At 35.3% G+C, this 20,276-nt stretch overlaps 1 protein-coding gene across 1 annotated transcript; it reads left to right on the top strand.

Moving 5' to 3' along the window:
• Positions 1-476: 476 nt before the first annotated feature.
• Positions 477-17,022, top strand: LOC120124746 (protein sex-lethal-like). The gene is made up of 3 exons (XM_039143338.1): positions 477-743; positions 15,766-16,047; positions 16,834-17,022. Exons 1-3 carry the CDS (start codon positions 477-479, stop codon positions 17,020-17,022), a joined length of 738 nt encoding a protein of 245 aa, XP_038999269.1.
• The last annotated feature ends 3,254 nt before the right edge of the window (positions 17,023-20,276 follow it).

Genomic DNA, 20,276 nt, shown 5'->3' with positions numbered 1-20,276 from the left:
ATGAATATTATATATGTTTTACATTTTAAAATGATTTTCAAATTAAGCAGTGTTTAGACATTTTTCTATAGTTTATGAAACAGCACTAAATTGCCTAACTGCTACTTAAAATTGATTTTTTTTTTAAACTATTAAATATTATTTTATGAATTATGTGATTGATAAAATAGTTTCAAAGTTGATAAACGAATTTTGTACAGTGGAACAAATTTTTCAAGCAATTATGTTCAACGAATGTGTGAAATGTTAAAGTAACATTTTTAACTCGTATTTCAAGATGTATAAGAGTTATGGATGTTACATTTATTGGTATTAGAGCTGTCGGTTTAGTCAATTCTCGGCCTAAACCTAACTTATTTTTTGTTGAAAATGTGTACATGCCACTAGGATGTCGATATTACTGATCTGGTATAGTAAGGAGATTTTTATTGATGATGTAGCTCCTTACTTACATAATTTTGAAATATATGTGTTAGATGTCGGAAGTTAAGAATAATGGCAAGAAAGTTGAAAATGTTCAAAAGAATATCAAAATCGATTCAAATAGGCCCGAGAGGACTTTAATATCTCGTCCTAAAAGAGTTGGAGTTGTAAGTGATTATCCTCCATTTTATGGTAGAAATGCTCCACCTTTTAATGAAGTTAGTGAATTAGAGAAATCTATCAGAAAGTTCAGAAGATGTATAAGAGAAATTGAGACTGAAGAAGATCCAGAGATTATTGAATTTACTGATGATTATGAGGTTTCTACATGTAGGTTTAAATTTTGAAAAGTATATAAGTTAAGTATTAAGTTTCTTGAAGAAATGTTTGATTTGAGTTAATATGTAGTGTTAGATTAAAGACTAAATCCTTAAGGCTAAAGAGTAAAGATAAGTGGTAAATAAATTGTCCGCTAAAACTATAAAGAAAGACGATTTCATTTGGTCATATATAAGTTACCATCAGTTAAGTGGAATGATAATAGAATATGAGTTTGTATTAACTCTATTCGATTTAGGTTCTACTTATTATTATATTAGTATGAAATTATTTAGAGAAAAATATGTTCTGTTAGAATTCATGAATAGGGATGGTAGTGACAAATTTGCTAGGTCACAATACAGAGTAAAACGGATAAGGAGAATTTGTCTGATGAAGATTCAAAAAGATTGTTCAGTTTATCTGGCTAATGTGATAGACACTTAAATGTCTAAAGTTAAGAATGATAGATATTTTGATGGTTTAGAAATTTTTGGATGTGTTTCCTAACGAAATTTCTTGGATTACCTCTTGATTACGAGGTGGAAATTAAGATTAATATTTTATGGTCCTTGCGTTTATATCGATGGCTTCATATTGAATAGTTTTAATAAACTTTAGAGAGTTAAAGGCATGGTTATAGGAATTATTTAATCAGGATTTTATCAGACCAAGGGTGTCACTGTGGGGTGCATCGGTAATAATTGTTGAAAATAAAGATGGATCTATGTGGTTATATGTGGATTAACAACAGTTGAATAAAGTAACGATAAAGAATAAATACCCTCTTCTGAGGACCGATGATTTAAATAAGCAACTTAAAGGTGCTTTAGTATTTTCAAAGATTAATCTTTGATCTAGATATCATCAGTTAAAGATTAAAGAAGAAAATGTTCTTAAGACAATTTTCATAACCAGATATAGTCATTAAGAGTTTATAGAGATGTCATTGGGATTGACTAATGCTCTGTAGAATTTATTGAAGATATTTTAGTTTATTCCAAGATTAAAGAAGAATATTATGTATATTTTCGCATTGTATTAAAGACATTGCTGGATAAAATACCTAATGTTAAGTTGTCAAAGTATGAATTATGGTTACTAAATGTTGTCTTCTTTGGCCATGTGATTTTAGTAAAAGTGATTTAGGGTTGATTCCAAGAAGTATAAATGACAGTGGAGTACAAAACTCTGAAAATGTCTCTGAAGTTTAAAGTTTCTTAGGATTAACTGGCTATTATTAGAGATTCGTGAAGAATCTCTCGATGGTTGCTTCTCTATTTACTAAGCTACTTATAAAAGATATATCATTTATTTGGATTAAAATATGTTAAGAAATTTTCTATACATTTAAAGAACATTATGACATAAGAACCAATTCTAGTGCAACCAGAATCAAGTAAAAACTATGTGAATTACAATAATGTATCTCATAATGGTTTAGGATGTGTAATTATGTAACAGGGCAAAGTTATGACTTATGTTTCGAAACAATTTGTTGAGTTAATCGATCGTCGGAATCAGCCAAGAGGGGGGTGAATTGGCACTAAAAATTTTGGTGGAAGCTTTTGCAGAAAATTGAAAAGATTTGCACAACGATTTAGAGTGGTTCGACTTTCTCAACCAAAGTCTACGTCCACTACCTTAGCTATCCACACTAAGGATTTTCCACAAATTCACTAATTTGTCTTTCTTTTGAGGACAAAGAGTAACCTTACAAACTCTCAAGAATTATACCCCAAATTCTTGAGAAAACTATCTCCCAAAGAGAACAATACAAATTTGCAAACTTACAAGGAAATCCTCACAAGGTAGATTGTTTGCACAATTCTAGAACAAAGAAAAGAACACTCAAAGATAAATACAATTGAGTACAAAAGTGTTCTTGAAAGCAAAATGAATATTGAATGAAAAATTGGCTTGAAATCCTCAAACTTGAGGTTTGATGCTTTCTCTTTGATTCTCTCTTGATTCTAGTTGCTTGATGTTTCTTGTTGTTGATCAATGGCTCCAGAACTTGTTTAAATACCCCTTGAATAAATTCTGAACGTTGGTGATAATTAGTGGAGATAATAGAGCCGTTTAAGTGTGAAAACAATTAATTTTCTGGGTGGAGCGTCTCATGCATCGATGCATGATGAAGGATGCATCGGTGCATCAGTGTAAAATTCAAATATTTTGACCGTTGGAACACTGGATGCATCGGTGCACCAAGTGTGCATCGATGCATGAAATGCATTCGATGTTTGAAAATAGCATGAGTGCATCGATGCATGGCTTGTGCATCGATGCATCAAATGCATTCGATGTTTTGAAAATATTCAGAGTGCATCGATGCATGGAGAATGCATCGGTGCATGGAATGCATTCGATGTTCAATGAATTCACTAATGCATCGATGCATGGTTGATGCATCAGTGCATCACTTTAAATAATTGAATTTAGGCTTGATTTTGGTTCAAAATACTTTGTGAAAATTGTTTCAAAAATAGTTTAAGTACAAATCACAATTTTACACTTTTAGTAAGGATTAAAATTGATCTTGAAAACCTTGGAGTAATAATTTGATATTCGGTTAATTGAATCGAATATAAAATTGTAAAATCATTTGTAAAATCTTAAAATTCATTTAACTTAATTTGTTATATCGAAATATCAAAAATGTTTTCAACAATCTCCCCCTTTTTGATATAACAAAACATTTGAGTAATTTTAAGATTTGTTTAAGAAATTATTATTTTTGAAATCGATTTTGAAAAACTTACTCCCCCTTACTATAGCACATCTTAAATTTTCTCCCCCTTTTTGTTAAATCAAAAAGACTCTATAAAAACGTTTTAAACAAGGATTTTGAAAAACGTTAGCCAATTGATTTATTAATAATAAGCTGCTAAAAGCACAATCAAAAGAGAGATTAGCCATTAGGTTTCATAAACAATATTCATAACAAAATGTGAAATGGCATAATTGGTCATATATCTAATGATGCAAATAATAATAAACATAAAGCTTTAAAATGACAAACCAAATATATATATTAAGTTCAATCATCCACAAACAAACATCCAAATAAAAAAACAAACATCCAACAACCAATCAAATTCAAAGTACCAAACAAACCACAAAAATCAAAATCAATCCAAGTTTTTAAAAACAAGAAAGCATGGCAAGTAAGTCTACTCCATCGGAGGATCGGGAGGAGGAGGATAATGAGCTCGAACTTCAAGAGTCAGAGCATCCATACAATCACGCATCTCCCTCTGAAACTCAGTAATCGTAGACTCAATGGAGGCAAAACGCAGATCAAACGACTCTAGAAAAGATCGGAAATAAGGTGGCGTTTGATCATCTTGCCGAGCTGGTTCTGGTGCAGGCTCAACATCTGGTACTTCCTCATCAATATCTCTCATAAGCCTTTGAAGCTCTGGATCATCGTCAGCGTCAGGAGCTGGAGGAGGAGGAGGAGCACGAGAAGAACTAGCTCCCGAAGTTGGCTTATTGGGTCGAAAGACCCAAAGACCAGTTCGCTCATCTTGAATCCAATCCGCTTTCTTTAAAGATGTAGGTTGATTTGATTTTGGAGAGGGATAGGAGTGTCGAGAGAAACGTTTAAACCAAGTTTGATAAATAGGTTACTAAGTAGACAACCGTATGCTAAGGTTTCAACATGTTTAGAAGGGACAATGTTAACGATGTCTACTAATTGACTGAAAATAATCTGTGGTAGATTTATTTTGATTTTATTCTTAAGGCAATACATCCACCACAAATCCCTATTGCGAAGAGTGGAGTAACGACCAGTCGATGGTCTAAACCACCAAGAAATAATGAAGTGAAGAAAACGGTCGTGATGAGTCCTAAGGGAACTGACACTCGCATGAGGGATATAGGGATAATTCACATTCTCTTTTTCGTCAAAAACACCATCATCATCTAACCCGAATTTAGGAGCAATTGTTGCGGAATCAACAACAATGTATTGTCCTAAAAGATAGGATCTAATTCCGATGGTTCCACATTGGGTTTCATTTTGAATACATACCGCATTTGAATAAAAAATACGGACAAGTTGATGGAAGACGATAGGTTGAAGAGAAAAGAGTTTATCAAACTTCCATCTTCTAAGAATCGAGAGGTATTCAAATTCAATTTTGGTCATAGCTTGAAGTGAGGGAATACGTTATTCCCGAATTCTATAGGATTGGAATGACTCAATATATCTATTATATAGTTCGTTTCTACGACGCTCTGGCATATTGAAACAAACACTCAATAAGCCATTAGGAGCTTGAGGATCGGGATTAGGTGGAGGAGGAACGGGATTAGGATGTTGAGGAACGGGAGGACGATTTTGGTGAGACCGACTAGAGGATGACCTAGGGCGTTTAGGATTTGACATGGTAAAGGAAATCGGAAAAGGAATATCACCTGCAATTTTTAAAACACATGTATGCACAACAATTAATCCCAAAACTCAAATGAGTCCTCAATAATTCAAGGTTCTCTAACATAATCCTAATGGGCAAAGTTTTGAAAACTATTTGAAATTAATATCATAATATGTATAGTTTTCATTAAAACAACACAATTAAATCAAAATTTTCACTTAATTTTCGAATTTTTTTTTAATTCGAAATTGAAAAATAATTTTGAAAAATTATGTGTTTTTGATGAAATTTGTTGTAGAAACTAGTTTAGAATCATCATACAACCAATGTCCGATAATTATTTCAAACTAGAACTAATCTAAACTAGTCCTAATTTCAAAAATTAATAAAATAGAGTTTTTGTAAAAATACCTTGAAAGATTCGGATTGAGGGGAATGAGGAGTTGTTTTGTGCGATTTAATGATTGTAGCGGGTTTGTAGGATGAAAATCTTGAAGAATCCAATGTTTTCCCGAAGATTTTGAGCAAGAATAGAGATTGGAGGGTGAGAGGGGTCGAACGGCCGGAGTTTTTAGTGTTTAGGTTTTTGAAAAATGAAGAAGATGAAGCTTTTAAAACCTAAAACCCGACGGATGCATCGGTGCATGGTCTTATGCATCGATGCATATTCAAGGCATGCATCGGTGCATCATAGGGATGCATCGATGCACATTCAAAGGGATGCATCGATGCATTGTTAAATGCATCGGTGCATGAAGCACAAAAATGTCAAAAATCCATTTTAATCACTTAAAAATGCTAAATTAATAGGCTCTAGTGGTATTGGCAACTCATATATCAAAAAATAATTATGTTCAATCAATTAAATTAATCTTTAAACATTATTTGAACATAAAATTAATTTTCTCTAAGAATCATAAACTCCCCCTAACTAATAGCAAGAGTGCAATTAAAAAAAAGCATATTTCATTTATTCTTAAAAGTGCTAAAATTATTTTAAACACTAAGTGAAGATAGGTCTGTTAAACCTAATTCTCTCCTAAGTGTCCAAAATATTTCCTTATCTAAAGGTTTTGTAAAAATATCCGCTAATTGGTGCAAAGTATCAACAAATTCTAGAACTATATCTTCCTTAGTGACATGGTCTCTAATGAAGTGATGTCTAATTTCAATGTGCTTAGTTCTAGAGTGTTTGATGGGATTTTTAGTGAGACAAATAGTACTAGTATTGTCACACTTGATAGGAATAGTACCTACTTCAATTCCATAATCAAAAAGTTGTTGTTTCATCCATAAAACTTGTGCACAACAACTACCGGCTGAAATGTATTCCGCTTCAGTGGTAGATAATGCAACACAATTTTGTTTCTTTGAAAACCAAGAAATCAGCATATTTCCAAGGAATTGGCAAGTACCGGAGGTGCTTTTCCTATCTAATTTACATCCTCCATAATCCGCATCGGAGAAGGCATGCAAGCTAAAGCTAGAGTCTCTAGGATACCAAAGTCCTATACTAGGAGTGTCCTTAAGGTATCTAAAGATCCTCTTAACGGCTAGTAAATGTGATTCTTTAGGACATGATTGAAACCTAGCACACAAGCAAACACTAAACATAATATCTGGTCTACTTATGGTTAGATAAAGCAATGGGCCAATCATGGATCTATATAATTTAACATCAACACATTTACCTCCTTCATCTAAGTCAAGCTTTGTAGAAGAACTCATTGGAGTGGCATAAGGCTTCCCATTTTCCAATCCAAATTTCTTGAGCATATCCTTGACATACTTAGCTTGATTGATGAAGATGCCATCTTTTCTTTGCTTGATTTGGAGTCCCAAGAAATATGAGAGCTCCCCCATCATGCTCATCTCGAACTCACTTTGCATTAGCTTAGAAAATTATTGGCAAAGAACATCATTAGTAGAACCAAATATTATATCATCAACATAAATTTGAACTACTAATAAATCTTTACCTTTTCTCTTTAAAAACAATATAGTGTCAACCTTTCCTTTTGAAAAACCTTTTTCAATTAAAAAATTTGACAATCTTTCATACCAAGCTCTAGGAGCTTGTTTTAAACCATAAAGAGCTTTTGTCAATTTTAAAACATGATCCGGAAAATTTGAATCTTCAAAACCTGGAGGTTGTTCCACATACACTTCTTCTTTTATAAAACCATTTAAAAATGCACTTTTAACATCCATTTGATATAATTTAAATTCATTGAAACATGCAAATGCCAATAACATTCTAATTGCTTTCATCCTAGCTACGGGAGCGTATGTTTCATCATAATATATGCCTTCTTCTTGAGTATAGCCTTGAGCAACAAGTCTAGCCTTGTTCCTCACTATATTACCATTTTCATCAAGTTTATTTCTAAAAACCCATCTAGTACCTACAGTAGATTTATCATTAGGCCTTTCAACTAATGTCCATACTTTACTTCTCTCAAATTGATTTAATTATTCTTGCATAGCCATAATCCAATGTTCATATCTTAATGCTTCTTTGATGTTCTTAGGCTCTATGCATGAAATAAATGCAACATAGTTACAAACATTTCTAAGAGAAGATCGAGTAGTTACCCCTTTGGATGAATCACCTATAATTTCACCATCCTTGACATAGTTGTACTCTCTTGGAAAAGATACTTCCCTTTCTTCAATGGTTGGATTCTCGAGGGGATCATAAGTTTCCTCATCTTTCGTTTCTTCCTTTGATGATGATTCTCCAACGTCATGTCTAACGTCATTTGCTTGTACAGTACCTACATCATCATTAACACAAGAATCCTTCCTCGGAAGGGGATTATCATCGAAAACAACATGTATAGACTCTTCTACAACTAAAGTTCTTTTATTAAATACATGATAAGTTTTAGAATTTAAGGAATAACCCAGAAAAATTCCTTCATCACTTTTAGCATCAAATTTGCCAAGGTTTTCTTTACCGTTGTTTAAAACAAAACATTTACATCCAAAAGGATGAAAATAGCTAATGTTAGGCTTTTTATTTTTGAGAATTTCATATGGAGTTTTCTTTAAAATTGGCCTAATCATTACTCGATTTACAACATAACAAGCGGTATTTGTGGCTTCCGTCCAAAAATATTTTGGCAAATTATTTTCACAAAGCATGGTTCTAGCCATTTCTTCTAAAGTTCGATTTTTCCTCTCAACAACTCCATTTTATTGAGGGGTTCTAGGTGCTGAAAAATTATGGCTAATACCATTAGAATTACAAAAATCAATAAATCCAAGATTTTCAAATTCAGTACCATGATCACTCCTAACACTAGTTATAGAGTAACCTTTTTCATTTTGGATTATTTTTGAAAATGTGATGAAATTTTCTAATGCTTCATCTTTTGTACTTAAGAATAGAACCCAAGTGTATCTAGAATAGTCATCTACCAAGACAAATGCATATTGTTTTCCTCCCAAGCTAGTAGTTCTAGTTGGCCCAAAAAGATCTAAATGGATCAATTTTAATACTCTACTAGTTGATACATCATTAATAGATTTAAAAGAAACTCGTTTTTGTTTTCCTTTAGCACAAGCATCACAGATTTTATAATTATCAAATTTAAGCTTAGGCAACCCTCTTACTAAGTCTCCTTGAATTAACCGTTGCAAAACACTCATACTAGCATGACCTAATCTCCTATGCCATAACCAACTATCATGCTCATCCTTAGCAACTAGGCATAAATTAGTCATATCAATAGAATCTAAATGCACCATGTAAATGTTTCCTATTCTATGACCAACAAGCATAATCCGATTAGATGCAATGTCAATGACTTTACAACCATTAATTTCAAATAAGACATTGAATCCTTTATCACACAATTGACTAATACTCAAAATATTATGCTTTAATCCATTCACATATAATACATTTTTAATTTGTATGGAAGAGGTATTACCTATAGTACCAATACCTTCAATGTGACCTTTTGAAATATCACCAAAAGTCACTTCTCCTCCATTTTTGGCGTTAAGCTCTATGAACCGGCTTTTGTCTCCGGTCATGTGTCTCGAGCATCCACTATCAAGGTACCAAGAGTTTGAATTTGTTTCCCGTGCCTTGTAGCAATGCTCCTTTCCCTACAAACATAGATTAATTTTTTATTTTTGGTACCCAAATTCTTTTGGGTCCATATTCATTAGTTTCCAAAATCCTAGTCCCCTTAGGTATCCATTTGTGTAGGATATCTTTATCTTTAGTAGTAATGAGTTATTTAGGAACCCACATACTTCTAACGATTTTTTCATTTGAGGTTCTTTGGGGACCTCTATGATTGTAGTTTCTAAAACTTTTTCTAACAAAGTTGGATTTTGAATTTTCTCCTTTTTCAAAAAGCTTTGTACCAACTTTATCAAAAGAAGTTTTAAGATCATCAATTTTATTTTGATGATCATCATTGACCTTTGGAAGTAAATTTTGCAAATCTAAATTTTTCTTTTCAAACTCTTCTAGTTTGATTTGCAAATCTTTGATTTTACTTTCAAGATCGTTGTTGGTTTTGGATATGAGTTTGTTTTCATTTTTCAATTTTGAAACATCATTTTTATATTTTAAAAACAATTTCTCATAATCCGAAGCCAACCCATTATATTCCTCTAATAGCTCATCATAGGATAAATCATCATAATCAGATGAGTTAGAGGTTACCTTAGAATCTTCCCCGAATGCCATCAAGCACAAGTTTGCTACTTCTTGTTCCTCTTCATCGGAACTTTCTTCATCGCTCCATGTAGCCACATGAGCCTTGTGCTTATTCTTTGATTGACCCTTTCTCTTTAATTGTGGGCAATCATATTTGACATGCCTCGGCTTTTTGCATTCATAGAAAATGATTGGGTCCTTCTCTTTTGGTTCATTTTTGAGGCCTTCGTTTCGTTTGAATTTTCTTCCTCCGTAAGGTCTCATCATTTTTCTGAACCGTTTGGCAAACAATGCCATTTCCTCGTCATCATCATCATTCGAATCACTCTCATCTTTTGAACTCCAATGTTTTTCTTCTTCTCTTTTTCCTTTGGTGTCTCATCAATCTTATCGAGGTCCACCTCATCTTCAAGCATCATTTCATGAGTGAGGAGTGAGCCGATAAGTTCTTCAAGAGTTAAGGACGTTAGGTCCTTAGCTTCGATGATTGTAGTCTTCTTTGATTGCCACGTTTTTTAAAGGGAGTAGACTAACTTCCTCACAAGCTTTTCATTTGAAATAATCTCTCCATATGATTTGAGACCATTGACAATCGTTGAGAATCTATCCGTCATAGCTTTGATGTCCTCATTTGGTTTCATCCTGAAATTTTCATAGCTATGCGTTAGAATACTAATTTTAGATTTCTTTACCTCATCGGTACCTTCATGAGTGACTTGAAGCTTGTCCCATATTTCTTTGGCGGTTGTACACGATGAAACTCTTCCGTATTCATCTAGTCCAAGAGCAAAAAAAATAATATGGATGGCTTTGGAGTTGAGCTGGAACATTCTTGTCTCTCCTTCACTCCACGACCTTGGATGTGTGAGAGGCTTGATGTATCCTTCTTCTACGGCATTCCATGCTCCAATGTCACTTGCTTGAATGAATTACATCATTCTATTCTTCCAATAGGCATAGTTAGCCCCATTGAAGAAAGAAGGCTTGTTGACGGGCATCGAATCGAGACCGGAGTCGAAATTTGAAGCGGAGGACATTGATGACTTGTAATCAATGTAACTCTTCCCGAATCGACTCAAGAGGCGATTAAACCTTCAAATGAGTGAGGCTCTGATACCAATTGTTGAGTTAATCGATCGTCGGAATCGGCCAAGAGGGGGGTGAATTGGCACTAAAAATTTTGGTGGAAGCTTTTGCAGAAAATTGAAAAGATTTGCACAACGATTTAGAGTGGTTCGACTTTCTCAACCAAAGTCTACGTCCACTACCTTAGCTATCCACACTAAGGATTTTCCACAAATTCACTAATTTGTCTTTCTTTTGAGGACAAAGAGTAACCTTACAAACTCTCAAGAATTATACCCCAAATTCTTGAGAAAACTATCTCCCAAAGAGAACAATACAAATTTGCAAACTTACAAGGAAATCCTCACAAGGTAGATTGTTTGCACAATTCTAGAACAAAGAAAAGAGCACTCAAAGATAAATACAATTGAGTACAAAAGTGTTCTTGAAAGCAAAATGAATATTGAATGAAAAATTGGCTTGAAATGCTCAAACTTGAGGTTTGATGCTTTCTCTTTGATTCTCTCTTGATTCTAGTTGCTTGATGTTTCTTGTTGTTGATCAATGGCTCCAGAACTTGTTTAAATACCCCTTGAATCAATTCTAAACGTTGGTGATAATTAGTGGAGATAATAGAGCCGTTTAAGTGTGAAAACAATTAATTTTCTGGGTGGAGCGTCTCATGCATCGATGCATGATGAAGGATGCATCGGTGCATCAGTGTAAAATTCAAATATTTTGACCGTTGGAACACTGGATGCATCGGTGCACCAAGTGTGCATCGATGCATGAAATGCATTCGATGTTTGAAAATAGCATGAGTGCATCGATGCATGGCTTGTGCATCGATGCATGAAATGTATTCGATGTTTGAAAATAGCCTGAGTGCATTGATGCATGGCTTGTGCATCGATGCATCAAATGCATTCGATGTTTTTGAAAATATTCAGAGTGCATTGATGCATGGAGAATGCATCGGTGCATGGAATGCATTCGATGTTCAATTAATTCACTAATGCATCGATGCATGGTTGATGCATCGGTGCATCACTTTAAATAATTGAATTTAGGCTTGATTTTGGTTCAAAATACTTTGTGAAAATTGTTTCAAAAATAGTTTAAGTACAAATCACAATTTTACACTTTTAGTAAGGATTAAAATTGATCTTGAAAAACTTGGAGTAATAATTTGATATTCGGTTAATTGAATCGAATATAAAATTGTAAAATCATTTGTAAAATCTTAAAATTCATTTAACTTAATTTGTTATATCGAAATATCAAAAATGTTTTCAACACAATTGAAGATGTATAAAAGAAATTATCCGACTCATGACTTAGAGTTGTAGTTATGATATTACTTTAAAAAGGGTCGCCGTTATTTGTATAGTGAATGATGTTATATATATAGAGATCATAAAAGTCTGAAGTATATGTTAACTCAAAAAGAATTGAATCTGAGACAAAATAGATGGATCGAGTTTCTGAAAGACTATGATGTGATTATTAATTATCATCCAGGAAAGGATAATATAGTAGTTGATGTACTTAGCTGAAAGACATTCTCAGCTTTGAGAGTTTTGAATGCTCAATTATTTATAGAAAATGATAGTGTGCTTGTTGCAGAGTTAAGACTGAGGCCTTTATTGTTAGATCAGATAAAAGATCTCCAAATTAAGGATAAGAAATGTTTAGCAAAGATTAAATAAGTAATGAAGATGAAGCTAAAGACTTTGAAGTTTAGTTTGACGGATACTTGAAGACATGCTAAGGGCGTGTGTTATTGGTTCCAAAGAATTATGGGGAAAATATTTGTTTCTAATAGAGTTCGTTTAAAACAACAGTTATCGGTTGAGTATTAAGATAGTTCCTTTTTGAAGTATTATATGAAAGGAAATGTCGGACACCATTGAACTGGTTTGAGTTAAAGAATCGAGATATAATTGGTCTGGATCTGACCAAAGAAGTGGAGGAAAAATTAAAGGTTAGACAAGACAATCTTAGATAGCTACTGATAGACAGCTATCAAGCCAATGATAGATGTAACAATTGCATCGTCAAGTTCACCGAGCTTCCTACCGAGTACATTTCGAGCCAGGTGCCACCGATGTCCATTGCCTTAGCTCATATCGACCACTGCCTACTGGACCATTCGAAGCGTCGTGGCTTGTGTTGTACAGATTATGAACCTCATAGGGATGACACATAAGTGAGCCATGAATTTCTTCCTATGTGCTCGATTCAATGACTCAATAAGATGAAATTAATCCCTTTGATGATTTCAGGTTCGTTATATCAACTTTCAAAGCATGGGAACTATCGAGCTTGGCGCATAAAGTTAACAGCATGCACGAACAACTTCAAAAATTATTATGTCTTTGTTATCAACGTATTGTAAGTCTATATATATATATATATTTACTAATCGATGAAAAGGGTTGACAAAGATGATAATAGGATGCATATGAGATGAAGCATAGAGAAGCTTTTAACGACTTCAAGCATACAATTGAAACACCTCAAATGGATATGGTGAGGATTTTGATAAATAACTGCATGAAGATCCTCAAGCTCTCTAGAACCTAGAGAATACCAAGGTCTTTTTCATCACCAATCCAAGTCCAAAACCATGTTTTTAAATGGATTGGATGATCATCAATGTCTTGAGAAGAAAGCATGTTCTAATGTTGATTTCGGATCTCGATATCTCTCATTACGAGATTCAAGTTCTCCAGATTATTTACGAGTACGAGAGGTTGTCTACTGAGCTTAACTATGAGATCGTATGGCTCCCAATTGTGGACCAATTAGCTTAGAACACTAGCCATGAGTAACATTTTACGAACCTACAATCGATTATGTTGTGGTACATGATGAGCCACTCGTACAATATCAAACCAGCGATGATGAAATACACGATGGAGGTATGGCTATTTGTGAAGAATTCGATCATGATGGCACTCGATCTATTGGGGAAGCTCACATGCACTAGTGCACTCAACATGATTTGGATATTCCAGAGAGAGGGGGAGGGAGAGAGGGAGGGAGGGAGAGGGAGAGAGGGGGAGGGAGAGAGGGAAGAAGAATGGGAGGGAGTGGGAGAGAAGGGGGAGAGAGAGAAAAAGGCAGAGAAAGAGTGAGAGAGAGATGGAGAGAGAGAGGGGTAGGGGAGAGAGAGGGAGAGAGAGGGAGAGAGAGCGGGAGAGAGTGAGAATGAGAGAGAGGGGGAGGGAGAGAGGGCAGGGGAGATAGAGAGAGGGAGAGCGGGGGAGAAAGGAGAGAGGGAAAGAGAAGGAGAGTGGGAGAGAGGGAGATATATGTTTATACGACAGTGATGAAATTCGCTATCACGATACTTACAATGACCTCAATATCAACCTTATGTTTGCAATAGCAATAAACGCAATGCGGCTAAAGACACAAATACAATTTTAATTTAAATCCCTAATTAGAGGCCTAAGTTTTTTGTTCGCCCAAGGGCCATTAAAATCTCAGAAATGGGCCTAACTATTATATAAAGCAATGCTTAAAAATTATTTGAAATATGATTAGATGTGTGTATTAATGTGAAAAACTTATGATATTTCCTAAATATATTTAGATACAAGATTCGTACATCTTGACTAATCCAGTAAGAATATGTTGTATAAAATTTTGATAATAATGAAATCATGTTTAGTACGCATATATGTATGATATAAAAGTGTATGACATATTTAGTGATTGTTTATATGTATATAAAATTAAAAGCATATTGACTTTGTTAATTCAACTATATGAATATATTAAGTTGTCTTTGTGTTTATATGTTATATGTATATATTATGTATAATATATATAATATTTTTAAGGGTAAACTACATCATATATCATCAAACTTTAAGTGTTGTAGCATTTATGCCACTGAACTTTCATTTTTATATTTATGGCATTGAACTTAGATTTTTGTTTCAATTATACCACTAAACCATTAAATTGTTAACTACAGAATGACATGGATGATGACTGTCGACGTGCCCTACGGCTGTCGATGTAGACATCTCACCAAAATGATTTCGTTTTGATCTGGCCGTTAACAATTTAATGACCCAATGGTATAATTGAAACGAAAATCAAAGTTCAATGGTATAATTATCAAACTTGAAAGTAAAGTGGTATAAACGATACAACGCCTAAAGTTCGGTGGTATCTGATGTAGTTTACCTATTTTTAGTTATTTATAATTTATCATTTTAGAGATTTTGATATATTTTTAAAATTTTAATTGTATTTTAGTATTTTATTTTTTAGTAATTTAATTGTTTTAGTAATTTTATATTTTAAAGTATTTGAATATTTTTTATCCAGACTTATCCCATTCGAAAGATTAACATGAAGTGGAGGCTCATAATATAATCCGCATTAGGTGTGAAATTATGTTAGTTCATCGTTGATTTGTAGCCACTGATAGATGCTTGTAAGAACCAAGTTAACTAGTTCGACTTAGCCATGATGGACCCTTTTATATATATGGTATATTGGTATTTTGGGTTTAATTAAAGAAAAGAAGAAATTGATCTTAAGCTAAAACTTCCGTTAGCTTACCTTTAAATAGAAATCGATGAATAAGAAAAATGCTTGGGCAACCTTTTTGGTCTTTGGTATGCTTTTGTCTGTGATATCCAAGGTATTTATTACAGAAAAGCTTTGTATTTTGTTCATTTCTTTACGAGAACAACTTGATCACTTTCTTTCTATGCCATATTGAGATTGTTTCGTAGAAGTACGCGTCTAAGAGATACTTGATACGTACTGATCTCATGGGTTCTCTATTTTTATTCTATTTGTGTATTAATGTGCTCTGAAGTTTGCATTAGGTGCTTGTGCTTAGTCATTGCTGTTTTTAAACAGGATCTTAACGGAAGGCAATTGACCGTAAAAAAGGCTTCTCCTAGAGGATCACGTATTGCACGACCTCCTCCTATTTATGGGCAAGCTTTTAGAGTCTATGTGGGTAACCTTCCATGGTACGTTGGTAATGGTCGGTTGGAGCAAGTTTTCAGTGAACACGATAAAGTAATGGAGACTCGTGTGGTCTATGACAAGGAGACAGGTCGTTCGCGTGGGTTTGGGTTTGTGACTATGTCCTCGGAGACTGAATTGAATGATGCCATTGCTGCTCTCGATGGACAGGTAATGTTACAACGTTTTTGGTATAATTTTTGCTAGAATCTTTTGACGGTCGTAATTTTTCGTATATCGACGAATGCATTTGCTCGGAAATACATTTTTGTTTTAGATGATATTGCAAATGAACATATACGGTATCCGAAATTTCTCAGCTGGATTATAAGCATTTCTTATTGTTGCAAAGTCTGGATGGAAGAGCATTAAGAGTAAATATTGCAGAGCAAAAACTGAGGCGAAGCTTTTGAGGTGAAATGATTTAGATAAAGACTATCTGGTCGTAATTATGAAGCCATCATTTAAAGTAAACTTGTTTCTAAGCTATGTTCCTTTTTTTAGTTTGAATTATTTGATTGGTTGATGTTTGATGCTTGTTTGAGTTATTAACCAATTCTTTTGTTTCTATTTTCATTCTATTTACAAAATATTATATATAAATGAAATTTATTAAATCATTTAAAATAATAGTCATTCATTTATTAACTTCAAAATATATTTCGTTCTAAAAAATAAAAAAATTTAAATAATTATCTTTAAGGAAAAAATACAGTAACCAATATGGTTTAGAAAATAAATACATTTCTTTATAGAATGATTCTCTTATAATGATAAATGATTGCATGAATTGCGATATAATCAATTTATGAATGTGTTATGTTGATGATCTTAATCTTTTGTTGTTATTAATGTTATTCTTTGGTTGATTGTTTTAATTCTTTTTTTTAATGGTAGAGAAAGAAAGCATAATAGAACTGGATCTGTCTGCATAGAATGCTCGCCCTACTTCCTTAGGTGGATCATGTTAAATCTTCGCTGCATAGAACGCTGGCCCTACTTCCTGTGGTGGATCATGGTAAACCTTCATCTCAAATGGTCCCGTCCAAGCCAGCTTCGCCATACAGTCTACCACTCGATAATATTCCCCTTGGAGAAAAAGTCCACCGTGTGATCCAATTACAATCCCTCAATCCTCGAACATGATGAATCGAGACGCTCTCAACCCTCTCCAAAGCTCCGATGAGAGGGCAACCACGATCTCCTTACAGTCCGTTTCCACCAATAAGCGACGGATACCCATATCCCAAGCCAGTCGCACACTTTCATAGATACCCCATAATTCCGCCTACGCCGAGCAGAAACCAATAACTTCTGAAAAACCCACAACCCAAGCTCACGTATGATCTCGAATAACACCCCCCACACGCAGCTAATCTAGAATCCAAATGACAAGATCCATCCGTGTTGAGCTTAAACCATTACGAATCTGTCGGTACCCAATTTCTAGAACGATCAGCTAGTCTATCGTATCAAATGGTTCTTGAGACCCGAGAAACAAGAGCTAACCACGCTTCCTCCTGCAATATGCGACTACACTCCAAAACACTATCCCTGGGCTGCGCTAACGGGTTAAAACTGTTCTGGTTTTGACGCTTCCACAGAACCTAGACGATATTACTGAATAACTCCTCCCAGCCCTCGCCAAGGATTGGGAACTTTTCCAAACTTCATGTTCGAAACTTCATGCTTAGGAACTTTTCCAAATGTTGAGAGTGAATAAGGCAATAAGCCCCTCCCAAATCCCTTTAGTGATCGGGAAAGTCTGAAACAACATCTTTAATATTATTTTAGAGACTGCCAAGATGCCAGAGGAGTGGAGAGAGTCTACGGTGATACCAATCTATAAAAATAAAGGAGATCCCCAACGTTGTGGTAACTACAGAGGTATTAAACTCCTCAGCCATACCATGAAGCTATGGGAAAGGGTGATAGAGGCTAGGTTGAGACAAGTTACTAGGGTTTCGGAAAACCAATTTGGCTTTATGCCAGGCAGGTCTACCACGGAGGCGATTCATCTACTTCGACAGCTTATGGAGAAATATAGGGAAAAGTCTAGAGATCTTCACATGGCGTTCATTGACCTTGAGAAGGCTTATGATAGTGTTCCCCGCGATACGATCTGGAAGACTTTGGAAACGAGACGGATCCCAACTGCTTATATCCGGGCGATTCGTGATATGTACTGTAGATCTACTACTTACGTCAGGACTACAGTTGGCGACACCGAGGCATTCCCGGTGGAAATCGGACTCCACCAGGGGTCGGCTCTTAGCCCTTACATCTTCGCCTTGATTATGGACGACATCTATTGTGCGACACCAGACAGTGTACCATGGTGTATGCTTTTCGCTGACGACATTGTCTTAGTTGCTGAAACAAAATCTGAGTTGAATAGTAGACTGGCTACCTGGAAGATTGCTTTGGAAGAAAAAGGTTTAAGGATCAATATTGAAAAGACAGAGTATTTATGTTCAAACTTTAATGGGAACCAAAACGATGAAGATGTAGAAGTATGCATAGAAGGACACGTTCTCCCCTCAAAGGATTGTTTCAAGTACCTAGGGTCTATGATACATAAAGATGGGGGTGTAGATGATGACGTTACACACCGTATAAAGGCGGGATGGCTAAAGTGGAGGGCCGCTACTGGAGTTCTGTGTGACAAGAAGGTCCCTCTAAAACTTAAGGGAAAATTTTATAGAATGGCAATAAGACCAGCGCTGTTGTATGGATCAGAATGTTGGGCAACCAAGAAGGATCACGTAAGGAGGATTGAGGCCGCAGAAATGAGAATGCTTCGATGGACATGTGGTAGGACTCTGAGGGATATGACGATAAACTCTGCTATTAGGATGTCCTTGGGGGTGGTGTCTGTTTCAGAAAAATTGAGGGAGGGAAGACTACGGTGGTTTGGGCATGTCCTTAGGCGACTACCGTCGGATGCGGTAAGGAGGGTAGAGTCGATTACAGTCGACGGTGCCAGAAGGAAAGGACGACCAAGGCGAAAGTGGGAAGACTGCTTAAGATCTGATTTGAGGGATTTAGCCCTTACCGAAGACATGACCTCTGATAGGAAAATATGGAGGCTAAAGACTAGGGTAATCGAGTAGTGTGGGTCACATCTATAGGGTGTATCATCTCTATCTTCTTTTAATGTCTTTGTAGTATTTTCCATGACTTATACTTTTTATACGTTTCTGTTATTGGTATTTATGAAGGATTAGAACTGGGCTTGCTAACGTTGACTTCTGTGTATCATTCTCTTCATGTTTCCTCTTTTAAATTTAGCCGGATCTTATGTTTCTGTCTATATGCAGAGATTCTTTCGCAGGGATTATTATGCAGAGATTAATTCCCGTTACAGACGCACATATGATTTTAATGACTGCATATGAATACTGTTTAGCTATGTATTTATGTATTTATTTATACATGCATTGCATTTTATCTAAATTTTTAATTTTCTGACTGCCGGAGGTCTTCCACGGAAGCTACTCTCAACCTGGCGTTGGGGGTAGCCTACTACCCTACCTCCCCCTTACTCCATACATATGGGAATTGGGTTTTGTTGTTGTTGTTGTTGTGAAAGTCTGAAACACATGAGACAAGGATTCAACGGTGTTGCCACACACCCCACAACTTGCATCATTTGTCAGATGTCGACGGGAGCGTTCCTCGTTTGTGAGAATCCTGCATGATAGAGTAACCAAAGGAACGATTTAACTCGGGGAAGGCATTTATATAAAGAGATAGTTTTCCAGGATCTCCTGTTACCAAATCACCCCCCGAACAAGCATCATACTCCGATTTAATAGAGAACCTTCGCTTGGGGTCCCAACCCTAACCGATCATGTCAGGACCACTACTACTAACAGGTGGCTTAATGGCGATGAGGTGTAAGAGCGCCTTAGCGGCAGAATATCAATAATCGAAGACCACTTCCATTGGTCAGTATGTGAAACTAGCTCACAGACGAACACATTGTCTTGCACAGGATTATAAGCCCCAATATAATGATGCCGTAAAGGACCCAAGTTCCCAAGACAGGGATCACTACAAAACTTAACCCTAGTTCCATCATCTACGTTCCAAACCAGACCATTTCGTACAAGACTCCGTTATATAAGACGACGGGAGAGCGGATAAAACTGACTTAGCTAAGATAATCCGACCAGCAAGTGATATGGATTTGGCCCTCCAACCAGCTAACTTCTCTCGCATACGCTAGATCATATAATGAAATGTGGCGTTGGCTCTCTTATGAAGCAACGGAACCCCTAAGTACTTACCAAGCGATTCAACTCTCGTAAATTGAAACCCCTCACTAATATCAGATTGGACGCGAGCGCAGACATTAGCCGAAGAACAAATATTTGTTTTCTTCAAACTAACTCTAT

The sequence above is a fragment of the Hibiscus syriacus genome, unplaced genomic scaffold (genome assembly GCF_006381635.1).
Source record: "Hibiscus syriacus cultivar Baekdansim isolate YM2019G1 unplaced genomic scaffold, ASM638163v2 tig00110429_pilon, whole genome shotgun sequence".
Lineage (NCBI taxonomy): Eukaryota > Viridiplantae > Streptophyta > Magnoliopsida > Malvales > Malvaceae > Hibiscus > Hibiscus syriacus.
This window is presented reverse-complemented; position numbering and strand designations above follow the sequence as displayed.

What these genes read in the sequence shown, in the direction of transcription:
- LOC120124746 (XM_039143338.1), top strand. Translation starts at nt 477, where the DNA reads ATGTCGGAAGTTAAGAATAATGGCAAGAAAGTTGAAAATGTTCAAAAG. An exon ending in AATTTACTGATGATTATGAG is followed by an intron (nt 744 to 15,765) that starts GTTTCTACATGT and finishes GTTTTTAAACAG; the next exon opens with GATCTTAACGGAAGGCAATT. An exon ending in TTGCTGCTCTCGATGGACAG is followed by an intron (nt 16,048 to 16,833) that starts GTAATGTTACAA and finishes CTACTTCCTTAG; the next exon opens with GTGGATCATGTTAAATCTTC.